A 21,187-nucleotide genomic window follows, 5' to 3' on the forward strand; every position below is an offset into this window, starting at 1 on the left:
AGTCTGAGGTCTTGAGCACTCTGGAGAAGGTTTTCGTCCAGGATATCCTTGTACTTGGCCGCATTCATCCTTCCCTTGATTGCAACCAGTCGTCCTGTCCCTGCAGCTGAAAACCACCCCCATAGCATGATGCTGCCACCACCATGCTTCACTGTTGGGACTGTATTGGACAGGTGCTGAGCAGTGCCTGGTTTTCTCCACACATACCGCTTAGAATTAAGGCCAAAAAGTTCTATCTTGGTCTCATCAGACCAGAGAATCTTATTTCTCACCATCTTGGAGTCCTTCGGGTGTTTTTTTTAGCAAACTCCACTCTGCCATAAAGCCCCGACTGGTGGGGGGCTGCAGTGATGGTTGACTTTCTACAACTTTCTCCCATCTCCTGACTGCATCTCTGGAGCTCAGCTACAGTCATCTTTGGGTTCTTCTGTACCTCTCTCACCAAGGCTCTTCTCCCCCGATAGCTCAGTTTGGTCGGACGGCCAGCTCTAGGAAGGGTTCTGGTCGTCCCAAACGTCTTCCATTTAAGGATTATGGAGGCGACTGTGCTCTTAGGAACCTTAAGTGCAGCAGAAATTTTTTTGTAACCTTGGCCAGATCTGTGCCTTGCCACAATTCTGTCTGAGCTCTTCAGGCAGTTCCTTTGACCTCATGATTCTCATTTGCTCTGACATGCACTGTGAGCTGTAGGGTCTTATATAGACAGGTGTGTGGCTTTCCTAATCTCGTCCAATCAGTATAATCAAACACAGCTGGACTCAAATGAAGGTGTAGAACCATCTCAGGGATGATCAGATGAAATGGACAGAGCCTAAGTTAAATATATGAGTGTCACAGCAAAGGGTCTGAATACTTATGACCATGTGATATTTCAGTTTTTCTTTTTTAATAAATCTGCAAAAATGTCAAAACTTCTGTGTTTTTCTGTCAATATGGGGTGCTGTGTGTACATTAATGAGGAAAAAAATGAACTTAAATGATTTTAGCATATGGCTGCAATATAACAAAGAGTGAAAAATTTAAGGGGGTCTGAATACTTTCCATACCCACTGTATATATTTTAGAGCATACAGACAGTACTTTCTGTAAATACGTATTTGCATGCCAACTGAATTACAGAAAAAAAACCCTGTTAGATTCCAATCTGATTAGTTACTTAAATAAAAGTAGTGAGATGATAGGTCTAGAGCCAAGTTCAGGGAGTAAGCAACCTTCCGGGTTTGGAGGACTTTATCAGAAGCACATGGAATGAAGCACACAGTTGAATACAAAGTGCTGGAGGTAAGAATAACATATGACCTCGCTGGTGTAATGTTAACATACAACTGTAATTCTGCAGAAACATCCATTTACTTGTGTACTTTTTAGAGACCAGAACAGGATGCCCTTATTTACTTCATGGTAACTGGGAGTATTTTTAGTTGAACTTTTGCACGATATTGAGTCTTTAAATAGTACAGCATGTTAATATTGTAATTTTGAAATTTATGACTAACCTCCAAGCTGTATATACCTGCTTATCTTAAGAGTATTGGAAGGCTAAGCCAAAAGAGCCACAGTATAAATCTAACCTGTAATTCTATCAGAATAGTAAAAAATTAAAGGTCAAAAACAGCAGATGCAAACATGTTCCATATATTGGGCTGCATCTCCTGGTCCGGGCCATGCCCATTTCTGCAAATATGTATGTATATGTAGAGGCATTAGAATAAGATACTTAAACTACTAGATCACAGAGAACACTTGCAGAAAGAAAGAGAATCTACTCATCACTTCATTATACAAGAAAATGTGCACTTGCTCACATTACTGAAGTCCTTTAATAAAGAGTTCCCATTTATTCCAGTTAGTATGAAAATCCTTAGTTCTTTTTAATTGCTTAAATTGTCATTTTTAAATGCTGCATTTTGTCCAACCTAAGTAATCCACCCTTCAACTCCAGGGCAGCTGTTGCTTTTACTTCTGATATTGTAAGCATATTTTGATTCTAATACTTTTGTATTTTTACTTAACTAACATTTTGAATGTAGGACTCTTATTGGTAACAGAGTATTTTCCATAGTGGTTTTGCTACTTGTCACAATTTCCTTCAACTTCCTGTCCCAAGCCACATTTCTGCTCCTCACAATGCTCTCATCTGTCCCGGCTCCATCACTGCCATTACTGAAGATATGCACCATTTGCCCTTTAAAACCGCTCTTTGTCCCCCTGTTCTTTGTGAGAGTGCTCTGACCCATCTTGCTGACACATCACCTCTGGTCTGCTTGGCTGATTTACCCTTGCCTACTTCTCCCTCCTACCACATTGCCTCTGGTCCTCTCACTCTCCTTTGACTTTAACCTTCAACATCTCCCCAGGTATTGCTATGAAATTCCTCATCCCACCAATGGAACTATTATGTAAAGAGGTGTTGCTGTTACCTGCATCCATGTGTAACCTGTGCAAAGAGCTATGCTACTTAACCCTTGCCCATGTTTGTATGTACCTGAGGAAAAAAGGTCTCGCTGCCCACCCAAATTCATGTACTGAACTACTAACACAGGTAGGTAGCCATGCTACAGGTTTCATCCTGTAGGAAGATAGTGCTACTCATTTGTCACCTTGAGCTGAACAATTAAAAGTTATATGTTACCTTTGGGCCCAGGAGTTCCCTGCAAAACAGAAGTCACATTATTCACTGTTTTTCATGTTGTGAGCAGTTTAAGAAGAGTTACGTAACTTAACTGTGCCCTTGAACTGCCCTGCAACAGAAAAGCCATGTTACTCATCTGTACCTATGTTCTGACCTGTTAAAAAAGTTGTGTAAATTACCTGTGCCCTTGAACTGCCCTGCAACAGACATGTTACTCATCTGTACTCATGTTCTAAACTGTTTAAGAAAGTTGTGTACATTACCTGTGCCCTTGAACTGTCCTGCAACAGAAAAGCCATGTTACTCATCTGTACCTATGTTCTGACCTGTTAAAAAAGTTGTGTAAATTACCTGTGCCCTTGAACTGCCCTGCAACAGACATGTTACTCATCTGTACTCATGTTTTGAACAGTTTTAAAAAGTCACCTTACTTGCACAGAGAGGTTTTATGTTTAAAAAGAATCCATTGTGTGAGGTCATATGTTTGTGTATTCTTACCTCCAGCACTTTATGTTCAACTGTGCGATTCGTTCCCTGTGTTTCTCATAAAGTCCTCCAAACCTGGAAGGTTGCTTACTCCCTGAACTTGGCTCCAGACCTACTGTATCATCTCACTACTTTTATTTAAGTAACTAATCAGATTGGAATCCAACAGGGTTTTTTTTCCTGTAATTCAGATGGCAGGCAAATATGTATCTACGGAAAGTACTGTCTGTATCCTCTATAATACATATCACGTAATTAAAAAAATCAAGGAAAAGTACTATCATCGCTCAAAATATCAGTTCATTATCAACTGAACTACTACAAATACTAAATTTAACATACTGAAACAAGAGCCTTTAGCTATCAAGCTCCCATTCTCTCTACCTTTAAGATTAGACTTAAGACTTTCTTTTTTTCCATTAAGCTTATAGTTTGGGCTGGATCAGTTGACCCTGAGCCTTCCTTTAGTTATACTGCTATAGGCCTAGACTGCTGGGGGTCCTTCCATGATTCTCTTTCCTCTCTCTCCAAGCATCTATGTCCCACCATTACGCGTCACTAACTGTGTCTCCTCTCTCCTGTAGTGTCTCCTCTCTCTCTCTCCCTGTACCTTTCTGCAGGTATCTCTGGCTCCGGAGCTCTATGTTTCTGATAAGCAGTCACTGGCCACGTCAACCTGCCCAGTGTTTGATTGCTTGTTGTTGTGTTTGTTGCGTCTTGTTGCTTTTTTTTCTGTTCTCTCTCCTGTGTCCACTCACCCCAACCGGTCAAGGCAGAAGGCCGCCCACCAAGAGCCGGGGTCTGTCAGAGGTTTCTTCTGTTAAATGGAGTTTTTCCTGCATGCTGTCGCCAAGTGCTTGCTCAAGGGGGGTTTGTTGGGTTTTTCCTCTATAATATAAATAATAGTAAGGTCTAGACCTTACTTTGTAAAGTGTCATGAGATGACTTTTGTTGTGATTTGGTGCTATACAAATAAAACTAAATTGAAGTGAACACCAGCTGACTTGAGCCAAGCCGTTTACATAAAAGTTATCACTTTGCTCATTTGAGCATTATACAGACCCAACTTATATTTTCATGTGAAAAACTTAATATTTTGCACAGAGAAGGGTCAAAAACCTGGTTCATTTAACATTCTGACTAGGCAGACGTGAACTAGTTTTTCTAGTCATCCTTTACTCTTCACTACCCGTACTATAGTTAGTCTGAACCTCAGGACATTTGTTTGACAGTCAAACGTTCTTACAGTGTCAACATCTGTATTAAAAAGCATGAAATACAGTACTTTGAAAGATGTGCAAATAATCTGAATCTTAAACATTTTAAAGCATAAAAATGGCAATAAATGTATAAGGAGTTAAAGCTTATTAAATGAAAAGAGTTACTGTGAAACGTGGCCACTGTACAGTCCTCACAACGGCTGTGGATACTTTTGGTTACTGTGCAATTTTTCCAGTAAGTTACTTTGCAATATCAATAAATCCACCTTCAGTTGTGTTAACATGGTACAGAATATTATATAATTGTGTATAGTTTTATAAAAGTTGCTGCTTCATGGTGGTAAATATCACTGGTCTGTAACTATTGTGTAATGTTACAGTTTATGTAATAAATGAGAACAGTGGCTGCATCAGTACTCTTCTCTCACTTACCACAGATTATTATTGTGTTTGAAATATTCTATTGTTCCACATCATACTTTCCATTCACACATCCTGACAACTAATTGTGTTTACATCACATTCTATGTTTTGGGAATTACTGCTAACAAGTTACCTCTGTATCTTCTCATAACAAATGCTTTCTACTTCACTGGGCACTGCAGGTCATTTCTCAATTCACACAGATATTCCTGCAAAGACAAAAATAAAACTAAGCGTGTGTTTGGAGAGTTTATGCCTGAATACTGAGCCAACATCATGTCACAGCAACATATGAACGGTAATATTTTCCTAAGGAAACCATCAGGGAAACCTGAAAAGAAGAAACCGTTGAATCCAAATAGAACCATTTCAGACACAGGGTGAAAAGAGGTGCTTCAGAAATGGACATTATAAGGAAAATAATGAGCTTTATTATCTTAAAAGCATCTTAGTAGACCCTTGAAATAAATACAAACCTGCAAAATAACATAATAGGCCCCCTTTAGAGATTTCAGGGATAGCCTCTCCACTGAACCTAGAAACTGATCAGCAGGTTGACCTAATAACTAAGTGGAACCATGTCTTACAGATATAAGATTCATGAAGCTGCAGCAGGTCTTCAGGAAATACATATTAGTCTAATCTGTCTTATTTTTGCTGTATATTTGGTTTCCAAACCTAGTCCACTTGATTTATAATTGTTTTCTGTTTACAAAGCAACACCGGGTCCCAGCATTCATGCATTTAGCAAGTTGCATGGTTTTCTATACTTTCCTCACTAGAAGGCACTCCGACACTGTGCAGTGAGTCCAGCTGAAGGCTACAAGCACGTCAGACGTTCAGAGAACTCATGATTCATTTTAAAAAGACCTTGTTGTTTATTACTGTCTAGGGTATTTTTTATTGTTTGGTGGCTGAGGATAGTTTGTTGTAATAGTTTAAGGCTAATATGACCACTAGTAGTTTATTGCACACAGTGCTGGGTGTGTTTCTGTGCTACAATGCTCTGCTTCAGGCTGAATAGACTGTCTCCTCTGTGTGAAGGCAGGTGTGATGTCATGTACCTCATTGTGTGGACTCAAAATCAGTGCCCAAAGAATGAAACACAACAGCAGATTTGGCAGATAAGTGGGGAAAGAGGACCATGTGTTAAGCCTGCCGATCAATGTTCTCGGCTTCTCGATCGCTTTGGGTCAGTGGGACTCTCTGTGTTCGGACCCCCTGAATACTTGCTTGCAAGTCTAGTTAGACAACTTTTTATATTTGAAAGTACTGACTGAAGTTCACCAATAGAACCATTTGTCATAATAAAAAAAAAGAAAATGGAATTAATATGCCAAAACTGACATATTGTTTGAGAGTGTTAAGTAAATCCTTGAATGCTCACTTTGATTGCCAAGGTGTCAGAATTACACAATTCCTCTTTATGCAATATTTCTTAACTTTAGTGAGAGATCATTCTTGACTTAGATTTTTCCTCTCACCCTGTAATCAGTCAGCTCCGATGTCAAGGTTACAGGTGAAATTAGACTATTATGCAGCAGACAGGCCTATTATTTCACAGCCCTTTGCACAAATAACAACTATTTTGACCTGGCTACTGAAAAACCAGTCTGTACTGGGTCACACAAAATGCCAAGCCAGACTACATACTGTATGGCCTATTAACTGTATGTGGTGGTGCCACCTTGAGTATAGAAATACATGTTGGGCACAGCACAAAAAATATGAGATCAGATTTTCGTCTGGACATTTTAACACATTTTCCTTTCAGCTTATTTAGTCCTTCTCCAAAACAAATAAAACGACAATGACTTAAGTACCATGGCTGTAAAGGTAAAATGAATTTCCCTGCAGGCTTCTGCTGTGAAATGCAGTCAGTTTAATAAATTAAGCCTATTCTGTGATTGTAGTCAGGCTAACTTGGAATGTTAATGCCGTATTAATGCTCTGTTCTGTTTTTGGTACAGGTTGTGTTGACTCAATAACCACACAGATGTACAGGATAATAGTGTTTCATCTTTCATCACAGATGCTAGTAAGAAAGCCCACTTCATGAACTTTACGCACGGGGCGGGTCTTTCATTCGGCCAAGTTGGGGGTGTGGGCCACTTTAGTCCGACAATCAAAGATGTTTGAGTTTCCATGCGCCGTGACCAGGGAGGCAAAGCGCGTAACACTCCTCCTCCAGCTCCGACCACTCTGCCTCCACACTAAAGGGGGGTTATAAGACGCATTTGATCTGAAGAAATTGTTCTCTTCAAAAAGAAACTGGTCATGCTGTGCGATTTAGTTCGGCCGAAAGAAAGAAGGGAAGACTAGGAATCTGGTGGCGGTGATGGATTTCTCAAAGACACAAACGGTGAGTGTCGTCGACTGGTAGCAGGCTCATGCTCCCACGTTTGTTACAGTAACAAAGCAGATGACGATTAATGTGGATATTATCAGGAACCAGTCATTTTCATTTTACAGTGAGGATAATACGTTTCCATAGGTATCGCTGCAGGTAGCCTATATTCTCCTGTGAAATAAAGCTGTTTCTCTTTTATAAAACAGAAGGTCGAGTTGTAAGATAAGTCTTAGGTTCGATCATATCTAAGCGGTTTTCACAACGGGAGGACAACAAATCTACGCATGTAATGTTTGTATCGTGTTACTAATATATTCTGACTTAAATTGAGACATTTTCTGTTAATAATTGTCTCAAGCCACCCAGCTTTGTTTCACTTTAATCCACTGTTTCCTGGGGCGAGAAGGTCTCTGAAAAAGTTTCACTTCAACTTAAATATTTGTTTGGGTCCAAAACAAATGTGTGTCCCTTTATTCAGGCAGTATACTGACTATCTAAACAATTTAGTAAACATTTACTTTGCTTCCATTGTATTACTTTGGATAATTTGCCACCAGAATACTTGATCAAATTGTGAACAATGAAGTAATACATGACATTGCACACTGAAGTTGGTGGTTTTTTTATTTTTTTGTCTGTAGTTCAACTTGTCTGAGGAGGGCGGCTTAGTCGGGTGTAGACAGTCCAGTCCTGCTGGGGTGAAGCTGGAGGCAGTGATGGAGCAGCTGCAGAGACAACAAGAAGCCAAGCTGGAGATGAATCTGCAAGAGAAACATCATCTTCAAGCTCAGCTCCTGTTTGCTCAACACGCTGCTGCAGCCAGAGCCCCTGGCTTCAAGCTAGACTCTGCATTGCTGGGCAAAGCAAATGGACAGACCTATCAGGCAGCCCAGCAAGCTTTGAGCAGCTATCTCAGCAGAATGGATCCAAGTGAAGATGAAGAAGACTCAGATGAGGAGGAGCAGGATGTGCTGGAGAATGAGGTGGAGGAAGAGGAGGAAGACCAGCAGAACGGGCCTCATCTGCAGGTGAAGAAGCCTAGACTCCAGCAGGTTCCAGGCTTCCCCTTCCCTCGTTATTCCACATCTCAGCCATCTGCTGTGAAGAAAACCCCAGAGTCTCCACTTTCAGCTATAAAACAGGAGCATGAACAGAGGGACCTGCTGTCTCCTGCAGGTCAACACCCCTTCACATCACCCAGTGGCTTCTCTGACTGGGGCTGCGATGAGCCATTTAAACAAGTAAGTTATCACTGATTTAAGAAAGGCAGGGCTTTAATGTTTTCTTTGTTGTATGGTTAACATCTAGGAGTGAACTTTGGAATAATTTTCTCATAAATTTCACATAGATCAAATTCATTGTTTTATCTCTGTCCACGTTTATATATAGATATATATTATTGGTATTATAGCTCCATTTTGAAGTAGTCAGAGCCTGATTTTATCTTTGCTGAGAGAAAATGAACATCTGTGGCTCTCTTCTGTGCGGCGGTTTGTGTGTGTTCTACCTCTTATTATAAATTATTGACTTCTTCCTGCTAAGTCTGCCCTGCTGTTTTCTCACTTGATCGCCTTTAATTACCCATGCCAAAGATTTTTCCTTCTGCCACGCTCTATATCATATCTCACACTTTTGATAAAGCATTCTTGTCACTGGTGGAGCTAATTGGTCTTGGCTGGATCAGGCCTGACAGAGATGGGGTTAAACGACAGTAAAGGATTAACGAAATAGCCTCAAGTGTGTATTTTTGGACAAGGTTGGCTTGAAGGATTAACTACCGTAAGGAACTGTTCAATTGCTGGTTAGGGTGTAGGATGTGTTTTCCTTACTTTATCAACCTGATCTGATTTAAAAATGTAAAAAAAAGATTGTGTTCACCATCTAAAGCTAGTATTTATGGTCATAGCTCCCAGCAGATGTGTTTAACTGTTTATAGGAAACACAAGGTCTCCTGGTGGATTTTCCTTCTTAATGTGGGCCCATCTGATTGGTTCCCCTGTGAATATGTTTCCCTCAAAAAGGCCCCACTTCAATACAATACATTATGATTAATGAGGCCTGTGGGCAGAGGGACAGCTGGGTTAGTGCCTCGCAGCATACCAGCCACTCATAAAGTTTACTAACAGTAGTTTCAGAGGAGCAGAATAGTCAGGAGTTTTACACACCTCTTGTTCATTCTTTGCAGATATTTCATATTGTCTTCAGATTTTTTTTGCCCACCTGTTATCTGATTTTTTGCAAAGGTTACATGTGGGGAAAAAACACAAATTTAAGATCCATGATCTTTAAAGTTAGATGTTGGCATCAGTTAAAATCTTGACTCTTCCAGAAAACCCACTGCTGATCAAGCTATAGCTCATTGGATAGCTTTGCATAATTGAGCTGTCGCCTGGCAACCCTAAATGGCAGCGTAATTCAGCTGAAAGTAATCAATACATTATATGGCTACTGCAGTGAGGATGTGTCTTTCTTGCAGCACATAGAATGTGTTTTGAAATAAAAACATTTCAATAAGTTGGATTAAAAGAGTGAAGAGAAATTTAGACTTTAATTTTTTACCCCTGGAATTTATCTCCACGGTGCTTTGCATTGTATTTTTAATATTGAATTTCAAACCAGGGCTTTTTATGTTCTTTGTCTGACATGCATGTAAATAAGCTCACTTTTCTACAAATGGGGTCTTTTGTGAGTTAATTGGTGACTGGGTAAACTAGTTTTGTAGTTTTACTCTTGTGTCCTTCTTTGAATTGCTTGCCTCCTTCCTATGTCTTTTATTTTACCCTTCATTGATTCCGTCAACCAGACACCTGTATTTAGCCGTGGACATGCTACACAAGCCTTGCCATGCTGGCCAGCCATTGTTTACTTTTCGTGTGTTGGCTCACTGTCAAAGTCCTTAAATGTAGCAGTGGGTGGGGCGGAGAGCCAGTATTGGCTCCTCAGTCACAGTTTCCACTACAACAAGGGGCCAGATAAATGATCTTGAATTGTTTTGTGACTAAAAACCTAGTAATTTGGTTTTAGATTAAAAATTGTAATTGCTCCTCCCCCTGTGGTTTGACTAAATTTACTCAAGGATAAGTTTGAACTGTTTTTCTGTTGGAGCAGCTGTAGGATTTGAATTAAGTTCTTTTAAGAGGCGGTTTCCATTTATTGTTAATGTCTGAATATTTTAATGTGACATTTCCTGTTTTCAAAAGAGGTTTGCTGAAAAAAAAAAACAGAAAAAAAAATCATCTAGACTTGGTTTTAGGTAGAAGATGTTTCACTTGTCATCCAAGAGGCTTCTTCAGTTCTGTCCAACTGGTGGTGAGCAGGATGTATTTATGGTGTCAGTCCTTCGATGGCCAACAATGTTTTTCAGCATACTACGGCCTGGATGACTGAGAATTTGCACAGACAAATGAAGTCTGAATATGTTTTTATGGGCTTACTTTCACAGAACCGCTTTATGTATGCATTAACCAGATAATTTGTCATTTAAATATGTAAAATCATCTAAACATACAATTAAAAGTTGCCTTTTTTAACAAAACAAAAGAAACCTTTTTCTGACCTATGTACTGAATACTATCAGGATTCCCAAGGCTGGATGTGTGAAAGCTCTTGGAGCAATTAACTGAATGCTCTTTGTTATTAGGCCCACAGTAGGTCTCACTCATCAATAAGGGGGGAAGGGTTTTATTTCAGTTTCATGGTAAAAAGACTGGGATGTTTATCTACCTTCACATCAATAGACTTTCTGCTGGGGGAGCAGAAGTCTTTTATTAGAAATTCGGATCTGAAGCTATTAGATGTGTCAACAGCTTTGCCATCACAGGGGCAGAGTTTTGTGTGTAATGTGGATACATACAGTTATACTGTTTAACCAGTTTAACAACTAAAAACAGAAGAATAGAAAACTTTCCAAAATAAAGTTTGTGTTTTAAAGGGTCTGGTACATCAGTGACGCCAAACCAAGCTGTACTCCTACCCCAGATTAAGGGTATGTGGAAGATCCTGGAGTAGTTTAGGGAATAATAATAACAAAATATCAGTTTTATATCCACAATGTATGTTTATATTGATTCACTCATGTTGAAATTTAGAGTGTGAGAATTAGTACCAAGCAGAGAAGCTGACATAGCTAAAAGTAAAAGATGATGATTACAATAGATCTTGCAAAACTAATGGATAAAAGTAAAGGACAAATCATGGAGATAGATTAAATCTGGATAAATGTTTAAACGGCTTGAAATCATGGATTGTAATTTTCAACCCAAGTGTCCTTTTAAAGCTAGACACAGTAAAAGGGAGATTAAATGAAAAGCCTCGGGGTCATTGCTCAGAAGTTTTAATGTCACATTCCTCCATGACCTCCACCTTAACATGACAGTTAAAGGTTAAAAAATGACTGGAGGGCGGTGTGTGCAACTATTGTGAGGTTGTGGAAACAGTTGAAGTGGTAAGTTAAAAGTATTAGATAAAAGGCTAAGATAGTTATCTAAAAGTAATGGTTCCAATGTTTTAGCATAGTTTAAAGTACTTGACAAACTGTTGAAACTGTAAACTAAAAGTAATGGATACATGACTGAAATAGCTAAAAGTTAAATGAGGCAACAGATACGCAGATAAAATAGTGAAATAAAGGTAATGGCTGAAAGGTCAGGGTCTGCCACTATACCTGCAAATGTGACAAAACCAACTGAAACACTGAGAGTTAAGTTGTATAAAAGATTACAAGATGCGCCTGTATGCAGTCAGTGGTGTTAAACAACGCCCGGTTTAAAATCTGTCCCGATGAACTCTGGTATGGCTATGCGGGTGCATCTGACAACAAAGAGTGGGAACCGCTTTACATTATCATGCAGCTGTTGGTTGAGTGTCAGCATTTACAGTCTGAATTGTGTTTTTACTATAAACAGGAGGAGAGTTACAGTTGGACACGAAGCCAACAGATATTCAGTTCCCATGTATTTTATAGCTTAGAAAAGATGTGAGAGATGCTATCATCACTAGCCCCAGGTTTGAGCAAGGTGCTGTGACAAAGGTTTAGTGAATGGGGCAAAAAAAGGAGATTAATTTAAATGCAAATATCAAGTTCCCTCATTATAAAGGGAAGAGCGCAACAACAGTCCAATATTTTGATTAACCACAAACATGATAATTGAAGCATTTGATTCTATCAATAACAAAAGCGCTTTTTGTTGTCTAAAATACTGATGCTTGTTTTAATTTAAAACATGGTAATATAAAACAAGAGCATTACCTTTTATGAGTGTGCCTTTCATATTTGGAGAGCAGTTCAGTCAGAGATGCAGCTCTTGGTTTACGTTAGGGACAGTAGCCTCACATAGTTGCACACACGCTGCCCTCCGCCCATTTCTAACCTTTAACTGTCATGTTAAGATGGAGAAATAACATGTGACATTAAACTACTGTACCTAATGAGCGTTTGAGGGCCTTTTGATTTAATCTCCCTTTTGCTGTGTCCATCTTTAAATGTAAGCATTAATATATAAACAGCACCACAGTACAGGCGTCCAGATGCTTCCACTGACCAGTTGTTTGCCACAGGACAGTGCCATAGTGGTTTCAGTGCTGAGAAAAAAGCAGGTTTGCACACAGGAGCTGGGAAGCACAAAGTCCAGAGTCCTTGAGGAACAGCTGACAAATAAATAGAAACATCATCTCCCCAAGGGCACAACGTTTCGGCGTTTCTTTGATTTTAACAATTCCTGTAATTGTCTTGTCTCTGTATATGGCATGTCTAGTGGCCATTTACCATATGCATATCAATTGTATCCAAAATAAGCCACCTGAAATTAAATTCCAAACGTGCCCATATTTTTGTAATATGCTCCTCATTAATTTCATCCTTTTAGGCAGTGTGGAGGTCATTACTCACTGATGTTTCTCTGTGGGTGTATTTACAGAGGGGAAGTGTCATCTGGGCTGAGGAGAATGACAGTGCAAAAGTAAGAGGGGAACCATCCAGAGACTTTGCCAAGGTCAGTAGATTTGGTAGATGCATGTAAACAAGATAGTGCCTGAAATCATCACTTTTTAACCACTCATTGATTTTTTTTATTTTTTGCAGCTTTATGAACTGGATAATGACCCACAACGGAAAGAGTTTCTTGATGAACTTTTTGTCTTTATGCAGAAAAGAGGTAAGTTTCAGATTTTGAGTTATCTGGATCTACTTTTTTTTTTTTTAATAGTTAAAAGAGCACTTGCTTATATTCCCTTCTGACTTTATCAACCAAATTTTTATGGAATCTATGTGCATCAAATAAATTAATAAGACTGTACAAAGACTCTTCACTGTGTCAAGGGGGGTGTTTCCTCCACTGACACATTTTTTTATTATACAAATGTATGTGTACATTCATTCTAGTTAATATTCAAACTTGTTAATGTCCATGGATTATTCAAGATTATTCACTTGACTTACACTAATATGTCATAGTACATAGGCCCTTTCCTAGTTTACTTCTATATAATTTCTACTTATCTACTTAGCATGTGATTAATGTAGCCTTGACTGGAATTCCTTGCATAATTGAAATTTAAACTGGCTAAAATGTACTTTATTTAATTTTTGAATTGGCAAAGAACACCAACTTTATCATTAACCCCAAATAGAAACAGTAATGTGGCTGAAATGTCTTGAAGCTTTTATGCTAAACTTTTGTCTGCACCAGCTGTCTAGCAGCGTTTAGTGCTGCATGCTAAAGACACTTGCAGATTAATTTGGTTCAGTGTAAACAAATCCCAGTCAAACAAACAAGTCGTGTGGACAAAGGTCATCATCATGGCAAGTGTGTGTGTGTGTGTGTGTGTGTGTGTGTGTGTGTGTGTGTGTGTGTGTGTGGCATTTGTTCATCTTAAGCACAAAGCAATCTTATTTCTACAACTGCATTTTAGCCTCGTATATTAATTGGCTTTTCTCCAAATCGGATTCGGAAGGGTTAGCTGTCAAACCGGTGATTGGCACATAGTGCTGGTTATGAAACCACCCCTCCCCCACATGCAAATCAATGCAGTTAACAGAGCCCCTGTTGTGGAGTTATCTCCACCTGAAGTAAGCTTTATTAGATTAGTCTATCAGCAGAGATTGTACATGCTAAGCCATATTATCTGATAACTTGACATGCACCATGAAGCCCTATGGTGAGAAGATCAGCCACTCCCTTCTACTGTCCTTCCCTCCTACCTCAATGGTGGTTATATAATTAACTTTATTCATAGAGGACTTCTCAAACAAAGTACAAAGTGCTGTATGACAAATAAAATGGAAGATATGAAATTATTAAAACTATTTTAAGCAAACTCTTGTTTAGTGTCAGTGTTTCAGGAGGAGAATTGACAGAAAATAATACATTTTGTTGTCGTTATCCTCCCGTTTGTTCAGGAACCCCTGTAAACCGCATCCCCATCATGGCCAAGCAGGTGCTGGACCTGTACAGGCTTTATAAACTTGTGACAGAAAAAGGAGGTTTGGTGGAGGTTATTAACAAAAAGATCTGGAGGGAAATCACCAAAGGTCTCAATCTCCCGACGTCCATCACCAGCGCGGCCTTCACCCTCCGCACCCAGTAGGTGTCTCTCAGCTTTGTACCCAAAAAGTGTGCAGAACTGTAGTGTTGACAGTCCGAGGAATAAACAGGGGCTTCAGTATGAAGTAGAATAACATAATTATTTTCTGATTTAATAGTTTGTCTAAATGTGAAACAAGGGTTCCTCTAAAAAAGTAACATCTGTCTAGTTCGTTATAAGTCTAAGTCTACATGTTTTAATAATTTATAAATGTCTAATTTATGCTTTTATCAGCTCTAGCTCATGATTACATGACATGTTCTAGCCCTAAAATGTGGAATTGTTCTTGTCCAAGCTCAAAGCATTTCTAAATTATTTGGTTAGCAAATTTGTAAAACTATTTTAAACATGAAAGACCCTGATTTTTCTTATTTCAAATTATTACTAATTAGCCCCTGAAAATGTGATCCATGTGAAACGTTTTCTTGTAGGTATATGAAGTACCTGTACCCATTTGAGTGTGAGAAGAAGGGGCTGAGTTCTCCTGGTGAGCTGCAGGCTGCCATCAACAGTAACCGCAGAGAAGGACGGCGTCCCAGCTACACCAGCAGCCTCTACCACTGCTCTCCCTTCCCAAACTCTGCTCCACACACACTCCTGTCTTCACCCACAATGCAAACCATCTCAACCAGACAGGTTGACCAGAATGGTCTGAATACATCTGCCAGTCCAAACCAAAAGAGGCACATAGGTATGACATTACTTTGAGCATGTGCTGCATTATATCTATAATAAAATAGGATTTTTTTTTCAGCTTTGTCTTTTAACCAAACCTTTTTTAACATGTAAGGATCTTGAAAGAGCAGTTCATGCTTTTATCAGCTCTAGCTTGGACTGTTGTAACACTTTGCATGCGGTGTAAGCCAGTCATTACTTTCTCGGCTTCAGTTAGTCCAAAGTGCTGCTGCTCGTCTCATTACTAATACATGTAAATATGATCATATTACACCCCTTTGACTTAATGTGAAGAACTTTGATTAGTGTTGGTTGTGGTTAAATATGCTATATAAATGATTTTTTGAGCAAATAGCAATTCTTCATTGCCTTTTCTCTATGATGTTCTTCTTTAGGACATGTCTAAAATTTATTAAACATTTTCTTAACAATCAGATGAGACATCAGCCTCTGTAATACCCAGCCAGCTGCACGTGGCTCTGGCACTGGGGCAGCAGCAGCAGCTGGCACAAGCTGCCACATTAGAGCATCTCAAAGAGAGGCTGGAGCGTGGAGCGGGAGGAGCTGCAGCTGATGGTCCAGAACAGAAAATGATGCAGCTCGTGGAGGAGCAGCAGCGCCTCATGCAGCAGGCCCTCCAACAAAATCTCCTGGCCATGGCCTCTCACTTCAACCCCATGAACTTTAAGCCTAACAATGGACATGGTGAGTTGCCTTAAGAATACAGACCTCATCAAACATGATTATAGGAAACTCAGATTTTTGTAGTTTTCCATTGCTCTCCCACAGAAAACAAGCAGGATTTGTCTCTGAGTATTTCCACTAATGGAGCAGCCAGTATTGGAGTATCTGTGGTGATCAATGGTACTATATACTCAGGTAAATTAATTTATTAATCGCATATATGATTGTTTTAGTCAGGCTAGCTGTTTCAGCTTGTTTCAAGTCTTTATGATAAGCTTTGTACAGCACATGGCATAGAAGTATGAGTGTTATTTCTCTTGTCATCTAAGTATTGACAAGAAAGCAAGAGGTGTGTTCATTTAATGCTACCTTCATCTTTTTATGTAAACTATAGCTCAGGAAGCTTATTCCTCTATATACACAGCACGTTATATGAGGAAAAACTTGAGCTAAAAACTTTCATTTCTGCAGTGATAACAAGCGAATCATACATTGTTTTTAATGGCCATTGTTTTTTAATTGGGATCTTCTCTCTGATCCCTGCACTTTAGGTACGCTGTTTGCCCAGAAGTCCGTTCCTCCTGTGGTATCACAGGCCGCAACTCTGGCAGGAACAAGTGGTTTTAGTGCCCTGTCCTCCTTCTCCTCCTCCTCACACAGTCCCTCTTCTTCATCTTCCACCTCCCCAAAGGGCCCAAACTGAGCCTTTTGCATCTGTTCTACACATAAATTATTACAAAATATATTTCTCAGACAGGAACTCTATGAACTGCAGGGAAAGTCAGCTCTTCAGCTTTTTTCTTGCATTGTTTTTTTTTTCCATTTCTTTGACTGTGTAATGTGCTTTAAATGTGTTTTGTCACAAGGACATTGATATTTGACCCCAAAGGTTTTCAGACCAACTTTAATCCTGTAGATTCAGATCACAGTTTGCCTTATGGCTTGCTAGAAGCTCTTTTTAATGTAGCAGCACTCCTGTTAAAAGGGCTTTGCAAAATTTGTTCAGAAGCGTGTTTAGAGCAGAAGTGTGCACAGTGAGAACCAGTGCTATGCTTGTTTTGGTATGTATTACATTTATGGCTAATTATTAAACACTGTTGCTGAAGCCATTTTGCTTAAAGTACCTTGACAAAAATTTGGTTTCACTTCAGTGAAAGCTCATAGTTTATACATTTCGTAACTGTTTTCAGGGATTATATACGACCATCTGTTTTCACAGAAATGCTGTCTTCTAAAGAATCACATGGAATTCAAAAGACACTTATTGCAAGTTGGTTCAATAATTTTATATGTTTTGTGTGGTATTGTGCTTTACTTTCATTTTAATCATCTAGCTTGGTAAAATAGAGAGATTTATTTCAGCTGTGAATCAAATGCAAAATGTGAGAAACAAGGTTTCTGTTGGCAGCTGTATATAGAATGGAAGAGATGCAACACTGACTTCAAGAGACTTCCCCTGTTCTGTTTCTAGTGAATGTCTTCTGGACTCAGGAAATGGCCTTTGGACTCATCACTGTTAGAATGTATCTCATAATATGTTGCTGTGTTGCATTTGTAAAAAAAAACAAAAAAAAAACCCAATGTTTATCATTGATTGCTTTAAGATTTTGACAACTGAACACTGAAACAGTGCTACCTCACTCGTTTAGATAAATATGCAATACTTAATGCAGCATGTAATGAGTTAGCCATCTGCTGAGATATACTGTATGTGGACAATCAACTGACTTACCATTGCAAAGAAAAGCCACTCTGACCTGACAACTGTTAAAAAAAAATCATGGTTGATGTTCAACTCAGTTTTGGTGTTTGATTAACATTTTTCTCGGACATGTGGCCATGAAAAATAAAGAATTCTTGTGTGCTGTAGGGATCGTCCTTGCCTTTGCATTTATGGAGATACGCTGGAAGATCATAATATTATGGAAAATGCTGTTATTAGGTAGTTTTACTGTAGCTGTTTATAGTTGTTTCAGCCTGAAGAAAACCCTATTAACATTTTAAAGTATGCATGAGAAAATGTCCATGCAAGGTCCCTACTAGCATTTTAGCTTTTAGCTGTATCTCACACACTTCACACAGACAACTGAGTTGAGTTCTTTTTTTGTCACTCATTCTGATCTCATTGTCAGCAATAAACTTCAGTGCTCAAATCTATAAAGCTTATAGTTAAAGCTGGCTCAGGTGTCCCTGAGCCTTCCCTTAGTTATGCTGCTCTAGGCCTGCTGGGGGTCCCCCCATGATGCCCTGAGCTCCTCCTCCCTCCTCTCTCCTTGCATTTATATGCCACCATTACATAATTTTCCTTATGTAATCGTTCTGAGTAGTTCCTCCATCAGCGAACTGAAAATAATACACAGAGTGGCCAGATGGGGGCAGTATTTCCTCATCCAAACAAGATACATGCCATTTCAAGTAGGCATCCATAAACATGCATTTTAGATCAGTATTTTCAGCTGATTATCACTTTGAAATCTCTGTCCTTAATATCTTTGACCTGCTACATGAACCAGTGAATAATTAAGTGTTTTTTAACAATTCTTCTCTTTGATTTATTTTCAATTAAAAAAAAAATTCTAATTGCAACACTGAAGAACAATATATGCATTTTGAAATTTATTTCACATCAGATTATTTTTACCAATTTAAAATATACATTGTCTTTGTGGTAAAGGAAGAACAAAGTGTATTTAGAGTTAATTCCTAAAATCTGATGGGACAGAGGATGAGGGTGGAGAATGGGTTGTAGGATTTATTGTTATTCTATCGTGATACAGCTGAATTGGTTTGACATCTGGAACATGGTAGAAGAGCAATGCTACAGGAGCAGCTGAGAAGTATCATGATAGATTTATGTATAAATTATGTTTATAATTCATGTACTAAGCTGATCATTTTTTATATGGAGGTGGAGCTTGTTTATATGATATGCAAAGTAAATGTCAGCTGTCATATATTTAGTTTTTATTTTGTTGTCATGTTTAGTCAGTAAGTTTGTGAGTCTTTGTTTGGGCATGACATATATGATGTTCATATACTTGGAAAAATCTAAATGCAATCTTTTTTTTTTAAGAAAAATATTATAAGATGGATATCTCCATCCACACTCCCTGCCCACCCAGGAGGAATAATACTAGTCAGCTCACTCTGCAGATGAGGAGGGCATCACTGTCATGGGATAAAGACTGGAATATAGAGTTTGGGCAGCAGACGGATTCTCCGACTTTGAACAGGAACCTGGAGCAGCTACAGATTGCTCGGCTCCAGCTTGTTTAAGGAGGTCTGTTCTATTTGATAAATCCTTTTGATAGAATCTCATTCCCAAAGCCCACAGCTTGATGCTGCTTTTGAAGGTGAGCTCTGTGAATTGAGCTTCAAAGATGCACTCTCAGGCTAGCTGTATACACACAGGAACCACACAGTAGGAGAGGCACTGCACTGGGTGAACTGGAACCCAAATGTGGAGGAAGAGATTGGATAGCAGAGTATTTATTTCACTTCAGCAAAAGGCTTAACCCAAGCAAGTGGACACTGAAAAAGGTAGTGGTATGTTGAATTAATATTTGTTAGCAGATGTTGACTTTATTTTTAAGATACACAGATATATGGCCAGATACACCTGTTAGGAGGCACCTTTTGAGCACATTTAGGGCTTAAGCTTGAACTTGATCGACCAGTCAAGCTACATTCAAATGCTACATAATTTTTAGGTCCAAGGGTCCCAGGGCTTTTTCCTACTGCACTCAGCAGTGCTAATCTTTGCATGGAGGCTACCAGTTGAAATTATATGTTGAAAATTGGAGACAAATTTAGAGTTTTTGTTTGTATTGTGTTATTAAGCTTGATGTCCTAGGTTAGGTAAATTTTGAGGGGTTTAGTCGACTACAAAGCACAACCTTGGTGTGACATTTCCTCCTGACTGAGGTTCTCTCACTGCTCTTTGAATTTTTGCCCTTTGACTGCAGAATCTGTTCCCCAGGATGCACCACTGTGTAGGGGGCTTAACTGCCCTCCACAGATCTTCACTTTGCTCCAGTATCAGACTTTGGCCTACCGCCTCAAAGTCGCAGTCCTCAGAGCTGATAACCTTGACAACCTTGTTCACACATCAGCAGCACCAGGTAAAACCAGTATTTGCTGTCAGTCAAATCTGAAAAGAATGTGTGTTTTATTTCATCATCCCATAAGGACATCATGCACAGAGGCATAATGCAAGCGGGTGTGGAAATACCTAACCTTCGCCTTTCAGGGGCTGTGGTGAAGTAGTTCCCTATGTATGCTTTTAATGTTTATGGGATTAAATGATGTTTTACGGGACGCAGTTCCGGGATGCAAGCGAGAGCAGACGTCTTTACTGCTCCTCTTGTCTGTTCTACAATTTTTCACATCTTCTACATTTTCAAGTCTTTGAACAAATTCTACAACTATTAAAATGCCTCCAAGAGGGAAAAGAGCTAATAAATCAGAAGCGAATGAGGATGTTGAAGCAGAAGAGGATTATATTTCAGCGGCGCAAGTAACAGAGATGTTGAGTCAGCAGAAGCAGATGTACACCGCACTGTTGAGCCAACAACAAGACAACTTCAAAGGTTTTGTGTAACTACTTATGGAGACAAATAAGAGACTTGACAACATGACCAGAGAAATACAGGAGATAAAAACGAGTTTGCAGTTTACCCAGCGAGATGTGGATGTGATTAAAGCAGCCATGGGTGAACAGAAAATACAAACCAAGGAAACAAGGGATGATGTCTACAAAACTTGTGAGAGTCTAATAGCCATAACGGATAAAATGGAGCATTTGGAAGTACAGTCCAAGCGAAAGAACATGATCTTCGAGGGAATCAAGGAGTCAGCCGGAGAAAGCTGGACGGATGCGGAATGCAAGGTGAAGGAAATATTAAAGGCTAAACTGCAAATTCATCAAGAAATTGAGATGGAGTGGGCTCACAGAGTCGAGAAACCTTCTGATCGGGGACTGAGGGCGGTGATGGTAAAGTTGATGAAAGAGAAAGATAAGGCACACATACTGCAACAAGCAAAGAAGCTTAAAGGATCTAACATTTATATAAATGAAGATTACACCGAGTCTGTGAGAGAGAAGGGAGTTGATGCTGATGTTAAGGGAGGCCAGGG

The 21,187-nt window shown here is 39.3% G+C and overlaps 1 protein-coding gene across 1 annotated transcript; it reads left to right on the forward strand.

The window, feature by feature from the left end:
* The first annotated feature begins 6,855 nt into the window (after nucleotides 1-6,855).
* LOC109972340 (AT-rich interactive domain-containing protein 3B-like) lies at nucleotides 6,856-17,625 on the forward strand. The gene is made up of 9 exons (XM_020621124.1): nucleotides 6,856-7,123; nucleotides 7,753-8,352; nucleotides 13,027-13,101; nucleotides 13,191-13,263; nucleotides 14,508-14,691; nucleotides 15,124-15,383; nucleotides 15,803-16,072; nucleotides 16,157-16,246; nucleotides 16,603-17,625. The coding sequence occupies exons 1-9, from the start codon at nucleotides 7,100-7,102 to the stop codon at nucleotides 16,752-16,754; spliced, it is 1,728 nt and encodes a 575-aa protein (XP_020476780.1). The 5' UTR covers nucleotides 6,856-7,099; the 3' UTR covers nucleotides 16,755-17,625.
* Nucleotides 17,626-21,187: the final 3,562 nt, after the last annotated feature.

This window comes from Monopterus albus, unplaced genomic scaffold (genome assembly GCF_001952655.1).
Source record: "Monopterus albus unplaced genomic scaffold, M_albus_1.0 scaffold7.1, whole genome shotgun sequence".
In the NCBI taxonomy this organism is placed as follows: domain Eukaryota; kingdom Metazoa; phylum Chordata; class Actinopteri; order Synbranchiformes; family Synbranchidae; genus Monopterus; species Monopterus albus.